The 16,873-nt window shown below is 46.1% G+C and overlaps 1 protein-coding gene across 1 annotated transcript in view; it reads right to left on the reverse strand.

The window, feature by feature from the left end:
* The window catches only part of DMAP1 (DNA methyltransferase 1 associated protein 1), a 634,515-nt gene that overhangs the window by 271,019 nt on the left and 346,623 nt on the right, over positions 1–16,873 (reverse strand). Inside the window, exon 6 of the mRNA XM_044086784.1 lies at positions 5,362–5,529. Within this exon, the coding sequence (XP_043942719.1) occupies positions 5,362–5,529 (168 nt within the window). The remainder of the gene's footprint in view (positions 1–5,361; positions 5,530–16,873) is intronic.

Here is a 16,873-nt window from a genome sequence, read left to right on the forward strand (position 1 = left end):
AGAGCATCCACTTTCCAAGCTTGTTTGTGAGGAGTCCTTGTGCAGAATTTGTCCAATTGATAGTTCTGGGGGGAGTCAAACAGGTCTCTATCTGGGCTCCCCCATTTGTTGATCAACATTCTGAAAGTCTGTGGTTCCAGTTTTGACTCGTGTGGGTCCATGCGATTTCTGCTTACTTCGTCTGCCAGTGTATTTAGTTTTCCTGGCAGGAATTGAGCCTGTAGATACAATTGGTAGTTCAAGGCTGTGTTCCACAGAGCCATGGCTAGTCTGCAGAGGGGGTAAGAATGGGTACCCCCCTACTTGTTTATGTACCACAATAAGTGGTGTTTGTCCGTCTTTACCATTAATTGTCCTGGAATAATGTGGTCCTTGAAGGCTGTCAGAGATTTCTGTACAGCTAACATTTCTTTTTGATTGATATACAGGTGCATTTGACTTTGGTTCCATTTGCCCTGAATGCACTTCTCTGCCAGGTGAGCCCCCCCAAGCAGGCCTCTGCCCACTAAAGGAATTCTAACCGTAGGCAAGGTATGATACAAATCATTGCTTCTAGATCCTGAGAATGTTGACACCATAGGCTTTTTAGATACCATTGTAGTTTCCTCATATGCAGTCTTGCATATGGAATTAGTAGAATGCACGAGGCCATGAACCCCAAGGCTTGCAGTATTTGCCTTGCAGATATCAGGGTTTTTGTGGCCACTAGTTTGAAGTAAGTTGTCAAATTAATTTGTTTCTCTGGCATGAGGAAAGCCATCTGGGAAGTTGTGTTCAAGCTTGCTCCGAGGAATATAATTTGTTGACAGGGTACCAGATGTGATTTCTTTTTGTTTACGGTGTAACCCAGACAAGTTAACAGCTTTTGTACAAATGTCAGATGATTCAGAAGTATGTCCTGGTTTTCTGCCTGAATTAGACAATCATCCAGGTATGGGTAAATTTAAATATTTCTTTGCCTGTAAAATGCAATGACTGGAGCTAGGCACTTTGTGAATACCCTGGGTGCAGTAGATAAGCTAAAGGGCAGTGCACAGAATCGATCGTGCATGCAGCCTGCTTTGAAGTGTAGATATTTTCTGCAAGATTCCCTAATTGGGATGTGCAGGTAGGTTTCCTTTAAATCCAGTGTTGCCAACTAGGCATCCTTGCCTATCATGGGAAGCAACTGGTGAAGAGTTAGCATCTTGAATTATGGAATCACCAAAAAGGTGTTTAGGATAGACAGTTCCAGGATAGGACACCACGAGTTGTCTTTTCTGGGTACCAGGAAAAGTCTTGAGTAGAAACCTTGCCCCTTTTCCTCTTCTGTTACAGTCTGAATAGCCTTTAATCTTAAGAGAGAGTACTTGCTTTTGAGCCTCGGCCCACTGATTTGGGGGTAGATAAGGCCAACCGTTTGGGGTTGGTAATGTGTGGAAGTGAAATCTGTATGCTTGGGAAACTATGTTTAAAACCCATTTGTCCTGGGTAATGAGTTACCAGTTTTTTGCTTGCAGAGCAATCTTTCCCCCTAAAGGAGCAGTCAGTTGAGAAGTGCTTGGAAGTTTCAAAGTTAAGTCATTGAGACAGCTTATCATAGGGGGGAGTCTTACTACTCCCTGATTTGGAAGTGGGAGCCCCCCACTGCTTAGACCTGTGCGTACCCTAGGACTGAAGCCTGGGTGTTCTGCTGGTTCTGGGTTTGAACTGAGAAGGCCTGGAAGAGGCAGGAAAGGACCAATTTTTTTGAGGGCCAATGCCTACTAAATCTAGGAGGCTTCACTTGTAAAAGATCTTTAACAGTTTGCATAGATTTAGCTTTTTCCTCCATCTTTTTAAGAACTTCTTCTGCTTTGTCGCCACACAGGCAGCCCTGATTTAAGGGAGCATCCAGCAATTTAATTTTAACATGATCTGGCAAAGATTGCTCCTTAAGCCAAGCATGCCTTCTAAGTACAGACCCAGTGACAGCAGCCCTGCAAGATGCCTCTAGTGAATCAAAACCACATTGCAAAGTATGTTTTCCAACCTGTTCAGCAGAATGCATTAAATCTGGTAAATCCTCATTTTCAGCACAATCAGGAATCAACATCATTTTCTGTTTAAGCAATCCAATAATATGCTGCTGATACTTTAACATATGAAACTGGCAATTTAAGGCCCTGATGGTCAAGGTTGCAGATGTGTATACCTTCTTACCCCATCTATCCAGGGCCCTGGAATCTCTAGCAGAGAAGGTAGGAATTTTGGCAGTAATAGCCTTAATGCACTTGAGTCCCTGTGAAATGGTCTCAGGATCCGCAGTAGGATTTTTAAAAAGGAACTCGTGACAATCAGGAACCCTGTAATATCTGTCAGGTTTTCAGGGAGCAGGAGGTAGAGAGTCAGGGGCCAAGCTAGAGTCTGTAAAGGCACCGTCAACAATGTCCGGAACAGGAGGATAGCTAAAGGCCTGTGTTGGGGCAGGTGTAAGAAATCTCTAAGCCTCTTTTTTGAATCAGAGTAATCCTGGTTTTCCCAGTGGAAATGCTCCCTTAGAGCATGAAAGGTTTCACCAAAAGAAAAATTCTCTGGAGGGGAAGCAGAGGGAATAGAGTCCTCTGCATCAGAATCCTCATAGGTAGATAAGTGTAAATCCTAGTCATCAGAGGAAACAGAAATTTCAGAATCGTGGTCAGAAGTATCACAAGAAAATTCAGTCCTAGGTCTTTTAGAGGGGGAAAGATGGCTTCCCCTGATTAAAGTCTTCAGCCATTCTTATCATTTGTTTTTTAGGCATAGAGGCTTGATCATGCGGTCTCCGCGTCAATTTCCTAGGCATGGTTCGAGTTTTAGGCCTAGAAGAAGAAGATGGCGTCGGTTTAATATGCAAGTCAGTAGGTCTGAATACACCAACAGAAGCCGGTGCCTGCACAGCGGCTCTGGACCCATCCAAGGTAGAGACATCCTCAGGTTCCACAGTTGAAGCATCTCGCGGCACACCGGACTCCAAATGGGTCTCAGTAGAGGCCTGCGAATCCAAAATAGCGGGTATCAGAGGCTGTGAAAACACCTCACTGAGTATCGGTGAACTGGCGACTAGCTTAGGAGAAGCATCGTTGGCAGCTTTGGACCTAGGCGGCCTGTCTCTGTCTTTATCTTTGCGTTTTTTCGGAATGTCGGTAGTCAGGTGGCTTACCGAAGACATATCTGGATAATTGAACAGAGTACCAAAATATTTAGAAGCGAAAATGTACAGACGAATAGTTCGTGGCTTAAATAAGGCACAAAACCGACAGCGAGGTATGTCGTGGTCAGGGCCTTGGCAAGGAATACAGTATGAATGAAAATCTCTGAGATATTTGCTTTCCACAAGAAATACAATTATTGACTTTTATTGACATCAGTTTGGAGCAAGAAAAAGTTTCGCCAACGGGGTACTTAGCTTTAGTTGAAGACTTTGGTTCTGAAACTCGAAAACGAAAATTTCAGGAGTCGACCGACCGGCACTTGTGAACTGCTTCTGATTCAGGCACTGCACGGCAAGAAAGACTGATGTAATGGCGTTGGCTGCATGCTTTATACCGCGGACTACCTGACGTTACGGAAGATGAGACAGCAACCAACGCAGGACCCAAGACTTTGATAATCAGGCCGACTGAGGGCTACTGCAAGCAGATAACCCAAATGTAATGACTGCAACAGTGAAACACGAAGCACATATGCAGCTTTTTAACTGTTGCGTGCCCACAATTCCTGCAAACATTAAAGTCAAATGCACTGCACTTCTGCTCTATGGCATAAAGGAATAAAGCCCTAGCTTAAGAGCTACATCACCCAAGTTCAAATAACACCTAAGATGCTGGAAGAGCTGGGAGTAGGACTAAGTAGAACTGGGTATGGAAAGGGGGGGCTAGAACTAACTAGAGTTGGGTACAAAGGGGATCTAGAACTAAGCAGAGCTGGGTACGAGGGGGGTGTAGGACTAAGTAGAGCTGGGTACGATGGGGGAGTAGGACTAAGAGCTGGAGTGCGATGGGGAGTAGGACTAAGTAGAGCTGGAGTGCGATGGGGAGTAGGACTAAGTAGAGCTGGGTACGATGGGGGGAGTAGGACTAAGTAGAGCTGGTTACGATGGGGGGAGTAGGACTAAGTAGAGCTGGTTACGATGGGGGGAGTAGGACTAAGTAGAGCTGGTTACGATGGGGGAGTAGGACTAAGTAGAGCTGGATAGGATGGGGGGAGTAGGACTAAGTAGAGCTGGTCACGATGGGGGAGTAGGACTAAGTAGAGCTGGATACGATGGGGGGAGTAGGACTAAGTAGAGCTGGATACGATGGGGGGAGTAGGACTAAGTAGAGCTGGGTAAGATGGGGGGAGTAGGACTAAGTAGAGCTGGGTAAGATGGGGGGAGTAGGACTAAGTAGGGCTGGGTAAGAGGGGGGTGTAGGACTAAGCAGAGATGGGTAAGATGGGGGGAGTAGGACTAAGTAGAGCTGGGTACAATGGGGAGAATAGGACTAAGTACAGCTGGGTAAGATGGGGGAGTAGCACTAAACAGTGCTGGGTAAGAAGACGGAGCGGGACTAAACAGAGCTGGGTAAGGTGGGGGTGTAAGACTAAGAGCAAGGTAAGATGGGGGTGTTGGACTAAAAGTGGAGTAAGATGGAGGTGGTGTAGGACTAAGAGGTGGATAAGATGGGGGTGGTGTAGGACTAAGAGCTGGGTAAGAAAGGGGTGTAGGACTAAGCAGCTAACGTCATCATGCCTACACTAAGGATAGAGAGTGGTGGTATGATTAGCTGCTTTGTCACACTGCAAGTGAAGGCTGGCAAGAGACAAAATTTGCAGTCATTAAGAAGGAATGTGGGCTTGGCTTATCAAGTCTGTAACATTTGCCTTCATCAACATGCGGGTGGGAGCACTCATGTGCATGGCAAGGGCACAGCAGACCCCCTCTGGTGATGCAGCATTCAAGTCATTCACCGGGTGGGGTTAGGACCCAGACCAGAACTTCACTGATGCATCATAAAGCAATGAGGGAGTGAAAATACACCTCTGTGGCTGCCCGGACAACAGCCTCATCTGTTTGACTCTTGCCTCAAGCTGAGCATTCAGAATGGTGGTAGAACAAATGAGGTCAAAGCCAGCAAGATGGGATGGATAGCTGGAAGGTACAGATGGGGGAAACCGCCTATAAAAAAAAAAAACAAAAAACAAATGCATTACTCTTAAAAATGCTTCAATACAAAAAGTGTCAGACAAGCAATCTCAAATGAAAACAATAATTCATATGAAACTTAAGGACTTTCTTCAGTTTCCGAAATTAACACATTTAAGGGCATGCATTAGCATGGGTCAGCCTAAACCTTTCTCAAATGAGCTGCTGCTATGCTGTACCTGTTCAGGTGTTCTACTGTAAAGTCTCTCTAATTGTTCTTTTCTTCTCCTCTCATGTCCAGCATCAAATACAGGAATTTTGAGATCAGATCCAGGTGTCGAACGGATCCGGGCTAATCTGGCACAGATGTTGTAGTATCTCTCCTTCAGGTCTTCCACAGAACGTTTCTAGAGATGAAAACAACCTTCAGATGATTTCGTAATGCACACCATAAAATAAAACCTCACTTTAATTGTGCTTTAAACCCATTAATCATGTTTTTTGTTTAGGAAAAGCATGAGGAAATGCATTTATGTAACTGCATTTAACCTGCAACTTGTCCTGTGTGAGCTAAGCTGCAATTTAAAATGAACATTATGACTCTGAAAACCTTCAATTAGAATTTCTTAGACAAAAATACAAGTCAATTTACACTGGAATCTGGGAATAAGCCCAACAAAATGTTCTGGATAACAGGCAACACACACTGGGCATAAGCTCACCAAGGTGTACTAGAGTATGTATGTTTTATTTTTCTACTTCTGTTGGTATCATTCCCCTACTGTCCATCTATCGGCTGGAAGGGTCCCTCTTCCCTTTCAGCATTAGTCTGTACAGAAAGGCCTGCAGAGGAGTCAAGTCCCACTGACCCCTGCAGGGAAATCAGGAAACTTGCTCCACAAAATGAGGACTTTACACACATTGCTGAAAGTCTCTCTTTATGACAATTTTATTGAAATTGTGGATCAAGCAGGAAAACAAACAGAATCTACCATACTAACAGTCTGGACTAAGGGAGACTATATGCCCAAGAAATTAAAATACGCTGTAGGATCTACAGGTTTAACTTGTATAAAGGAACACCAGAACTTGTCTAAGAGCTTTTCTTAGAAATAAATGTTTATGTACATGGGACTACAGCCTCTGAAGGTTTAATGCCCAGCCTGACTCCTACAAGTCAGAACCCTCTAGGAGTGGTAGACGTCCAGTTTTCATGGATGCCAGAATTTTCACTGTATAAAAACCCACAGCTGCCCATGCCATTTTAGACATTTGTCCTCAAAAACATAAGTATATCTACCCTAAGAATGAATAAACATGGCCCCGGGATTCCTATCACAGTGAGAAACCCTCTAGCTCTATATCGAAGAGAGAGTGGTGACTGAAAAGGGGGTCCTCAACTCTATTCAGGAGTACGGGGGGATACAATACTGATTAGGTTTCCTGGGCTGAAGTACCCTAACACAGAAAGAGAGGGGTGGTAGGATGGAAATATCACTCCAACAATGATTTATTCAAACATTTACTATTACAGTAAATGTGCAACTGCATTATGTTCTTCATTAAGTTCACTGTTACAGTAGTCTGACTTGCTGTAAAAAGCTCATACAGGTAAGGAAGGTAGCCAGAACGAATGAACATGTTTGCAACAAAACCTCAAAAGTGGCTACGGTAAACTCGGCTCTTGCCCTGGAAGACACATCCAGCCCATAATATTTACAGGGGGTGTGGACAGAGAACCAAATACCTGCCCGCAATACATCTAGAGTAGTTACCATGTGAGAAAGGTCACATTTGCGGCAGTGTCTCATACTGCAAGTCAACTTCTTACCTTGGCAGGAATATTATAACATAATTCAATAGGCCGGCCATTTGGAGATAGCTTGCCTGGACACAGCCTTTCCCTTTTTCCTTGTTATAATGGACACAAACAACTGAACTGAACTTCTGATATATTCGATTCTGTATAATACGCAAGCTGCCTGTATACATTTAAGGAATATAAGACCTCTCCTATCCTTGTCTGTGGGTTGGGGAACAGCACAGGTAAATGAAAAGCTTTGCAAAGAAAATTCTGTCACTAGTGTAGCAAAAAGGGGGGGGGGGCTGACCCTGTCCTTATGAAGACTAGAAAGAAATCTCTACACAGGATAGTTTGAAGTCTTGATACCTTCCTGGCAGATGTGATGGCTACCAACAAAACAGTTTTTTCAAGTTACAAACTTGAGGGAAGCTGTAACCACAAGATTAGATGGTGACTGGCTGAAATATTCTAGGAAGCTATGTTCTCTGAAGTTGGGCTGGACATCCACCCTTCAGCAACTGAATTTCCAGCAGTCAAAACTAGTGCAACAGCAATCTAAATGGGTTCCAAGATAACAGCAGCAAGGTTGTTGTCGTTTGTCTTTCGGCTTTTCCCAGTTAGGGGTCGCCACAGCGGACCTCCGGTCCGCTAATGATTGGCAGTTGGTTTTTATGGTGTCAAGTTGCCAGCCCGACGCCCAACCTTCAACGAAGGCACACCCATTCAACGCATGTCATTCGAACGCCCACTCGACTGCGGGGAGGACATGCAGACTCCACACAGAAAGCACTCCTAACCCAAGCCAAAAATCGAACGGGAGAGCCTCTTGCTGTTAGACAACAGCACCACCGCGGAAGTAAGAAGCTAAAAACAGAGCTCTTGGCAAGGCACATTTTACAGTAGGCTGCAGGCTTTTGCTATGTTAAAGTGTTATCTGACAATGTTAGCTGAAGAGTTTATGATGCCCAGAAAGTTGATAAGGAAAAGAAAAAGTAAAGTAAAAAGAACAAACTGAAAATGTAAGTGAGACTGAAAGCAATGTGTTGAAGCAGAGCTGGGAAAAATGAATGGTAATGACAGCAAAAGGTAAAAACTATTCAATCACCTTAGAGAGACTGAACAAATGCATTTGCAGATTTTCAAGATAAATTAATCCCTGTTGGAATACAGAGACAAACAGGTCTTGGCCCATGCCACTCCCCTACGCTACCCCTAAAATCACAATCCCTACCTACTCTGTATTTACCTACACACTTCTCCACTCCCCAACAACCCACCAATCTTGACACTATTTTCCCTTCAATACTCCATAACTACACCCACCAATACATTTCACGTCTTCCATTCATACACTTGCCAATCCAATCAATGCTGCTACACAATACTGTCTAATCACTCCTTTACTTCATACTCATCCTATTTGTGCCATTCCAGCAACCTCATCTCCAATCCACCTGCTTTGCTATCACTACACAATATATAGTCTGCCTCACCTCCACCTCTCAGTACAAATTCCTTTCCATCCCAATACTGTACTTCACTTACTGCCTTTTTACTACACTATCTTTTAAGCTTCAAGTTATTCTACCTAGTCTCTGCAACAAAATGCTACTTCCAGTAATCATAACACCACCCCTCACTTTTTTCCTATCTTACTTTGTACAATATCCCCTTCTTCACAGCAACCAAAATACTCATTATACAAGCTCACTACTTTCAAATAAAACCTGCCATCACTTCAAAGTAACTCCCAGCCTTTATACTACAACAGTCGTTCTTTTCAAGTACAACCACTAACACTTCAACTCCATCATTAACAAGTTATGTCTGGACCAAAGCTGAAATACGAACAGCTCTATACTGAATGCTTCCCTCACCTAAACTCATGTGGCGACATTCGGCCAAATCCAGGTCCACTCAGCAATCTTCATTATAACAACCTCACTAAACGTAAACCCATCCATGTTTCAAGCATCCCTCCAATAACATCCCCAGGTTTACAAGTTTTCACTGCCAGAATTGGAAGTAGTTGCAAACAAACTGCCAGTAGTCCATGCGTGGATAGCACAGCAAGCTCCAGTGGTCCATGCCTGGATAGCATAGCAAGCTCCAGTGGTCCATGCCTGGATAGCATAGCAAGCTCCAGTGGTCCAAGCCTGGATAGCATAGCATGCTCCAGTGGTCCAAGCCTGGATAGCATAGCATGCTCCAGTGGTCCAAGCCTGGATAGCATAGCATGCTCCAGTGGTCCAAGCCTGGATAGCATAGCATGCTCCAGTGGTCCATGCCTGGATAGCATAGCATGCTCCAGTGGTCCATGCCTGGATAGCATAGCATGCTCCAGTGGTCCATGCCTGGATAGCATAGCATGCTCCAGTGGTCCATGCCTAGATAGCACAGCATGCTCCAGTGGTCCATGCCTGGACAGCATAGCATGCTCCAATGGTCCATGCCTGGACAGCATAGCACGCTCCAGTGGTCCATGCCTGGACAGCATAGCATGCTCCAGTGGTCCATGCCTGGATAGCATAGCATGCTCCAGTGGTCCATGCCTGGATAGCATAGCATGCTCCAGTGGTCCATGCCTGGATAACATAGCATGCTCCAGTGGTCCATGTCTGGATAACATAGCATGCTCCAGATGATGAAATTGTGCCACAAAGTTACAGTACACTAAGAAAAGAATCTTCAAAAAGGAAAATGTGGCAATTATTTATAAAAACATACATTAAATCTTTCCCAACACCACTTCAATCCTGCCTTAATTCACAGTGCTGAAATTCTTATACTCTCCTTGAAACTTGATACTCACTAAAGTTTGGTTAATCGGCACTTACTTCCGGGAAATAATATTGACAGCGCTGAAGAATTCCCCTCTTGGACATCATTCAATATCTCAAAATTAGAAGTTATGTACCTACCATAACGTTCCATGTTAGTTGTCTTCTCTCGCCTTCTTTCTTGCTGGATGGGTTCGGAGCCGATCCTCGGCTCCGACTCGGCACTTGCTTTAGCTCGAGAACTCCTTTTACCAGCTCGAGGCAACCCTATATCCCATGATGCAAGGCGGAACTACCTCAGATCTCGTTTGGCAGCTAACCTACCCTGCTAAAGACTATCCTAACATAATTAGGAACAAAGGTTCCTAAAGGAAGTCCTCATAAAAAGGCTCAGGAGGAAACAATCTAATAGGAACTCTTCAAGATCTGTCCAGGCCAGGGGGAAGGAGGGAGGGACGCAAGAAAGAAGGCGAGAGAAGACAACTAACATGGAACGTTATGGTAGGTACATAACTTCTAAATGTTAAGTTGTCAATCTCGCCTTCATTCTTGCTGGATGGGACCGCGTCCCTAGCACCTGTATCCCGGGTGGCTCAATGGAACAGACTCTTGAGAACTGTGGAACCAAAACTGGCCCTATCTCTGGAGGCCAAGTCCAACTTGTAATGAGAGACAAAGGTATGAGGCGTGGCCCAAGTAGCTGCTGCACAAATGGTATCAATGGGTAGTCTATCCTGAAAGGCTGCAGAAGTGGATAGACTCCTGGTTGAGTGTGCTTTTGGCTTAGAAGATAGTTGTTTGCCTCTGAGAGAGTACACATAGGAAATGGTGGAAGTCAACCATCTGGATAAGGTCACTTTAGAAACTGGAAGACCCATCCTGTTTTCTGCATAGGAGACAAACAATTGGTCCGATTTTCTAATTTGTTTAGTTCTATGCAAATAGTATCTGAGCTGACGATGGACATCCAAAAAATGCAGTTTCTGTTCAGCTCTGTCGGAATAGTTAGGGAAAAAGACTGGTAGATCTATAGATTGGTTAATATTGGTTTGAGATACAACCTTGGGGAGAAAAGAAGGGTTAGTTCTTAATGATACCCTGTCCTTATGAAAAACCAAATAAGGTGAACGAATGCAGAGAGCTTGAATCTCGGAAACCCTTCTTGCAGAAGTGACAGCCAGTAAAAATATAGTTTTCCAAGTCAATAACTTCAAAGAACATGAAGCAGACGGTTCGAAGGGAGGTAGTATCAAGGATGCCAACATTAAGTTTAGATCCCATTGCGGAGGAGGATGCTTTATAGGTGGTTTTAGGAGAAAAACTCCTCTCAAAAAGGCCTTGCATAACCTATGAGACATAATGTTATTGTCATGCAAGCCAACATGATACCTGGAAATAGCAGCCAGTTGTACTTTGACTGTAGATGACGAGGATCCTGAATGAAAACCTCCGCCAGGAAATCTAAAACAGAATGTACAGGAGCAGTAAAGGGATCAATATTTCTGGAGTTTGCCCAAATAGAAAAACGTCGCCACTTGCTAGCATAAATAGTCCTAGTGGACGACTTCAAAGAAGACACTAAAATGTCTCTGACTGAGTCAGAAATCATTGGTAGCCTGGCTAGGGAAGGAAGTGGAGCAACCAAGCAGTGAGGTTGAGAGAATGAATGGCCCGGTGCTGCTGACCCGACTGGTGGATCAAGAGATCCGAACTGGGTCCAGATGCCAGGGCTGCACCAGAAGGTGACAATGCAGAGACGGAAACCAAATTTGTCGAGGCCAATATGGAGCAATGAGGATCAATTTGGCTCTCAAACGGTGGCTTTCTGAATGACTTGTGGAATCAAGGGAAAGGAAGAAAAGCGTAAAAGTCCCCGAGGCCAATCCTGGGTTAGAGAATCTCTCAGAGGTTGGCCTGGAAGGGGAAAGAGAGTGAAATAGTCTGGGCACTTGTTGTTTTGAGGGGTAGCAAAAAGATCGCAACAAGGAGTGCCCCACTTCAGAAAAATCTGATCCACTACAGATTGATTGAGAGACCACTCGTGAGGCATCAGAATAGATCTGCTCAGCCTGTCCGCCAATAGGTTGGACCTGCCGGGATGTCGTTGCTATCAGAAACCGCTGAGAAGAGATCGCCCATTGCCAAAGTCTGAGAGCTTCTCGACATAACGGATAGGACCTGGTTCCGCCCTGTTTGTTGATGTACCAGACCACGGACATGTTGTCCGTTTGTACTGCAATAGTCCCCGTGGGAAGAAAGTCATCGAGGGCTTGCAACGTTAAAAGCACTGCTCTCATCTCCAGGACATTTATGTGCAGATGGTATTCTATGGGTTGCCACGTCCCGTGGACCATCCTGCCCTGATAATGCCCCCCCACCCGATCAGAGAGGCATCCGTAGTGACTGTGGCAACTGGAGGAGGGGGAATAAAGGGTCGGCCCTGATGAAGAAGAGGGGAAGAAATCCACCAGTCCAGATGAGCCCTGCACGACTGTGTGACTAAGATTTCGTGTCTCACCGGAAGACTGTGGTACGACCACTGCGTGAATAACATCCACTGCAGGAGACGCATGTGGAAGCGAGCCAGTGGTAGAAGAACAATGGCCGCAGCCATAAGACCTAGAACCTTCAGGATAAATCTGGCTTTGATCTTGTTGCTTTGTAATAGAAGCCGAACTAATTTTTGGATGTCCAGAATTCTTTGATCTGTTAGTCTGGCTAACATTTTGACGGTGTTTAATTCTGCGCCTATAAAGGTGATAGATTGGCAAGGCAGCAGAGAAGATTTTTCGAAATTTACTGAAATTCCCAAATTCCTGCAAAGCTGTAGAGTGTAGTCTCTGGACTGAAGAAGCTGACACTTGGTGGTGGCGGAGAGGAGCCAGTCATCCAAATAAGGAAACACCTGGAATCCTAGACGTCTCAGGTGAGCTGTGACCACTGCCATGCATTTGGTAAACACTCTGGGGGCTGAAGTGAGGCCAAAGGGCAGTGCTCTGAATTGGTAATGACTGGTCCCTAGCCGAAAGCGGAGAAACCTTCTGGAGCGTCTGTGAATCTTTATGTGATAGTACGCATCCTGAAGGTCTATACAGCACATCCAGTTGTCCTTGCCCAGAAAGGGCCGAATGGACTGAAGCGTGACCATCCGGAATCTTGCCTTCTTGACAAATCTGTTTAGATTGCTCAGGTCTAATATTGGTCTCCAATCTCCCGTCCTTTTGGGGACCAAAAAGAATCTTGAGTAGACGCCGGATCCTACCTGGTCTGCCGGCACTGTCTGGACGGCTCTTTTTTCTAGGAGTTTTGAAACCTCCTGTTCTGCCAAATCCCTTTGACCGGGTGAGATGTCTGGAAGGGATTGTAGAGGTACGGAAACCTTAAGGGGATTTTGTAACCCTCGGATATAATCGACTGTACCCACATTTCTTGTGATAGGGATTGCCAGGCTACTGGGTACAGTGAAATCCTTCCCCCGACTGCCTCCAAGGGTGGACAGTCGGGCAACACCTCAGGGATGCTGAAAGGGCTTCTCAGGAAGAGACTCCCTGTTGCCCTGGTTCTGTGGACCCCCCCTGCCTCTAGGGCGGCGTCTATTATTGTTACCCCTCTGCCTCTGGGGTAAACTGACCACGTGTGTCCGTGTAGCTCCTTGGGCTTTACGGAACCACATCTTCCCTTCTGACTCTTGGGATATGGTCTAGAAGGAGTGGAAAATTGGACTCCAACGGCAGAAAGAGTTTTACCGTCCTGCTCACACCTGGTCAAGGTATCCTTCACCTGAGGTCCGAACAAAGCCGAACCATCAAAGGGGTATTCGTGAAGGACGCCTTAAAGGGGTCCGCAAAATTACACAGCCGCATCCAGGCTTGGCGCCTAAGAGCAACTCCTGTGCCTGCGCCTGCTCGTTCCATCGGCCGCATAAGATATGAGCCGCATGGAGGAGTTAGATATGGAATTCAGGATAGCAAGCTGTGAGGCAATCTTTTCCTGAGCCCCAGCAGCAGAAGGATCCTGGACAACTTCACCTAGTTCTTTGAGAACATCTCTGAAGCCTGGTGAAGTGACAAAGATAATTCAGCGAACGATAGCAAAGGTCGCTGAAGAAAACATCCGCTTTCCATACCTGTCCATGGTCCTAGAATCCTTGTTAGGAGGATGGACAGGTACTGAAGGATCCGCCAGTTCCTTCTTAGTGGCCGCCACCACCATAGCATCCACAGAGACACCCTTGGAAAGGAACTGTTTGTCCGGGGCCGTGATGAATTTGGATGGTCTTCTGGGGACAGGTTCCACAGAATCTGGAGCCCACGCCTTCGAGCCACTACCTGCATAAGTGGGTCGAAGGCGGAGACACCCAGGAGGTGGAGGGTCGGGATCCAAAGCCTCCAGGTATACCGACTCATCCTCGGAGGGGTCAATGGAGGGCCAATTCCCCTCTGTTTGAGGAGCTCAAGGATGTCTGAAAAGGAGACATCCTTAGAGGGGACCGTGGGGAACCCTCCGACTCATCTAAGTCGGTATCAGATGTAGTAGACTCAGGGAGTCTGTGTGTTTCCTCTTACACGTCCTCTTCTGAGGGGTTCCCCTGCAGGATCAGGAGAAACCTCGAAGAGGAGGAAATTCCCAGTGGGGAAACCTGGGGCGATGGATCCCTGGGCCTGTGAGCAAGAGGCTGGCAAGAGGCATCTGCAGGCACTGATGAGGGAGGAGCTAGAGGATGGACCGCTGACCAGGCTCAGAGGCCAGGACACTCCTCATCATCTCAAAGGCTCCTCCCGGGAGGCCGGAATATCCCGCCCGAAGAAACAGGAATTCCGGCTCCAAAGAGAGAGAAGGCTCGAGGCCGATGTCGGCCGAGCTTAAGCCGAAGCCCCGAGGGAGAGCGGGTCGGACAAGGGTCCGATGCCACTAGCCCTCGAGCCGACAGTGGAAACCCCGACCGGATCCCTCCAAGGAAGGTCTCAAGGAGGAGATCGGAGCCGAGACGACGGAGCGAAGGATGTATCGGCTCCGCATCAAACAGTCGCTGTCCCGAAGCTCGCCCGAACTCTGATGTGGAGTCGGAGGAGGAAGTTCAAGGATTGGGGCTATAGCCAAGTCTGTTGAGACGGGCTATGGAGCATTTGGGCCAGTGCCTGAGACTTCAACAGCCTGCTTACCACCCTCTAAGTCGTGGTCAGACAGCCTGGAAGATCTCAAGATCGGCTCCGATGGCTCCGCCCGACAAAGAGGAGATCCCGTGCCGAGTGGATACTCAGTATTGAAGGGGACCGAGATCTCTTCGGTCGAAGCCATCGGAGCCGAAGTCCCTGAACTCCAGATGGAGCCGAGGGTTTCTCGCCCGATGCTGGATAAAGTGTTGGCTCCAGCCGGAGCCGACAAGGCCACAGTAGTCAAGGTATCGGAGCCAGCCGGCGAACCTACTACTTCAACAGAAGATGCATCGGTTCCAGCCGGAGCCGATCTCGGCTCCGACGGAGCCGGAGCCACCGGAGGAGGCTTGGATACTGAAGCCTGAGCCTTCGGTGGCTTAGGAGGTTTCCCTGACCCTGATTTAGGGGGAGAACCTTCTGGCTTAAGTAAGCCTCGGAGGATAAGCTTATTCCTCCTTTCCTGCAGGACTCTCTGGCTAAAAGCATGACACAAAGCACAGGAGTCCTGCAGGTGCAAAGGCCCCAGGCAATAAACACAAGAAGTGTGACTGTCTGTCAGAGACATTTTCTGACAGCATTGGTCACACTTCTTGAAGCCTGAGACCTTGCCTTCCCTAGACATGTCCTAGGAGGAAGTAACACAGACAAATCCCAACAAACACACAAATTAATCCCCTACACAAACACACAGGAAGGGAATAACCAATGGGGTTTTAGGCCTAAGTAAAAACTTTAGACTAAGGTTATAAAAAAGGGATAAAAGTTTGAAAACAAGGGAATATGGTGGGCTGTAACTCACTACAGACTAAACTATCACTAAAAAGGGAAAAATAAATCCCTAACTAAGCTTTTCTTATTTCACCAAGAAATCACTTACCTCAGCTGGCAAAGGAGACCTCTTTCGCTAAGCGGAAAATGAGATCTGAGGTAGTTCCGCCTTGCATCATGGGATATAGGGTTGCCTCGAGCTGGTAAAAGGAGTTCTCGAGCTAAAGCAAGTGCCGAGTCGGAGCCGAGGATCGGCTCCGAACCCATCCAGCAAGAATGAAGGCGAGATGGACAACTTAACATCTATAATATTAGTTGACCTCAGCAGTGACTGACAAACCATACATAGTGATACTCCTTCAAATGACATAAACCTATACGAGTTTATGCAGCTCATTTCTAAACCACCAGGCACAACACAACCATCAGAAATTCCACAACTGAGTGAATTACTACCAACTTAAAATCAAATCTGCTAGCTCAGTTCTAGATACTGTGAATGACCTCTGTCTACATATGCAATAAGACTTAAGAAACCATTTCAAAAACAACACAGCTACAGTCACCCTCACAATCTCTCCTCTTTCAATAAGAACTTGGTTATTTCTAACATATCATCAGTCAACTGGACAGCCATGAAAAAAACTAACTAGATGGAACATTAGCGTTTTTATTTTCAACTCCACTTTAATTTTTAAAAGAAAAAAAAATAAACAAACATGTGCCTATAAGAACCAAGATGGTAAAATCAAACTCGGCACCTTGGCTATCAAAAATAACTAACAGTTCCACTCACCAGGCTAAAAGTACAGTTTTGTACCTACCATAAATGTAGATGTCCGAGAGGTATGCATCTGCAGTCCTAACATATGGGTTTGTCCTGCCTCAGGCAGCCCTTCGGTCGGCCGGATTCCAAAGTCTGGGTCTGGCCTCGGCTGATGTCGCACTTCACCCAACGTCATAGCTGCTGTGAATTGGGTATAAAGGCATCAGCCGACGCCATTTTCCTCAGTGTTTCTTGCCCCAGATGCCAGGTGCCCTCTAGGAAGGCTAAATTTGGATAAATGCAAATGATTCCAAACAGTAGAGAGCAAACAAAAATAACATGTATATACATATATACAAACAAATACACCATAATAGATTCCCCCAGCTAGCTACAAGATGGGCAAATACCCTAGGAGTACCTCAGAGGGAAGGAGGGTGGGTAATCCTGACTGCAGATGCATACCTCTCGGACATC

This window comes from Protopterus annectens, chromosome 10.part0 (assembly GCF_019279795.1).
Source record: "Protopterus annectens isolate FY-2018-M chromosome 10.part0, PAN1.0, whole genome shotgun sequence".
NCBI classification, from domain to species: domain Eukaryota; kingdom Metazoa; phylum Chordata; order Ceratodontiformes; family Protopteridae; genus Protopterus; species Protopterus annectens.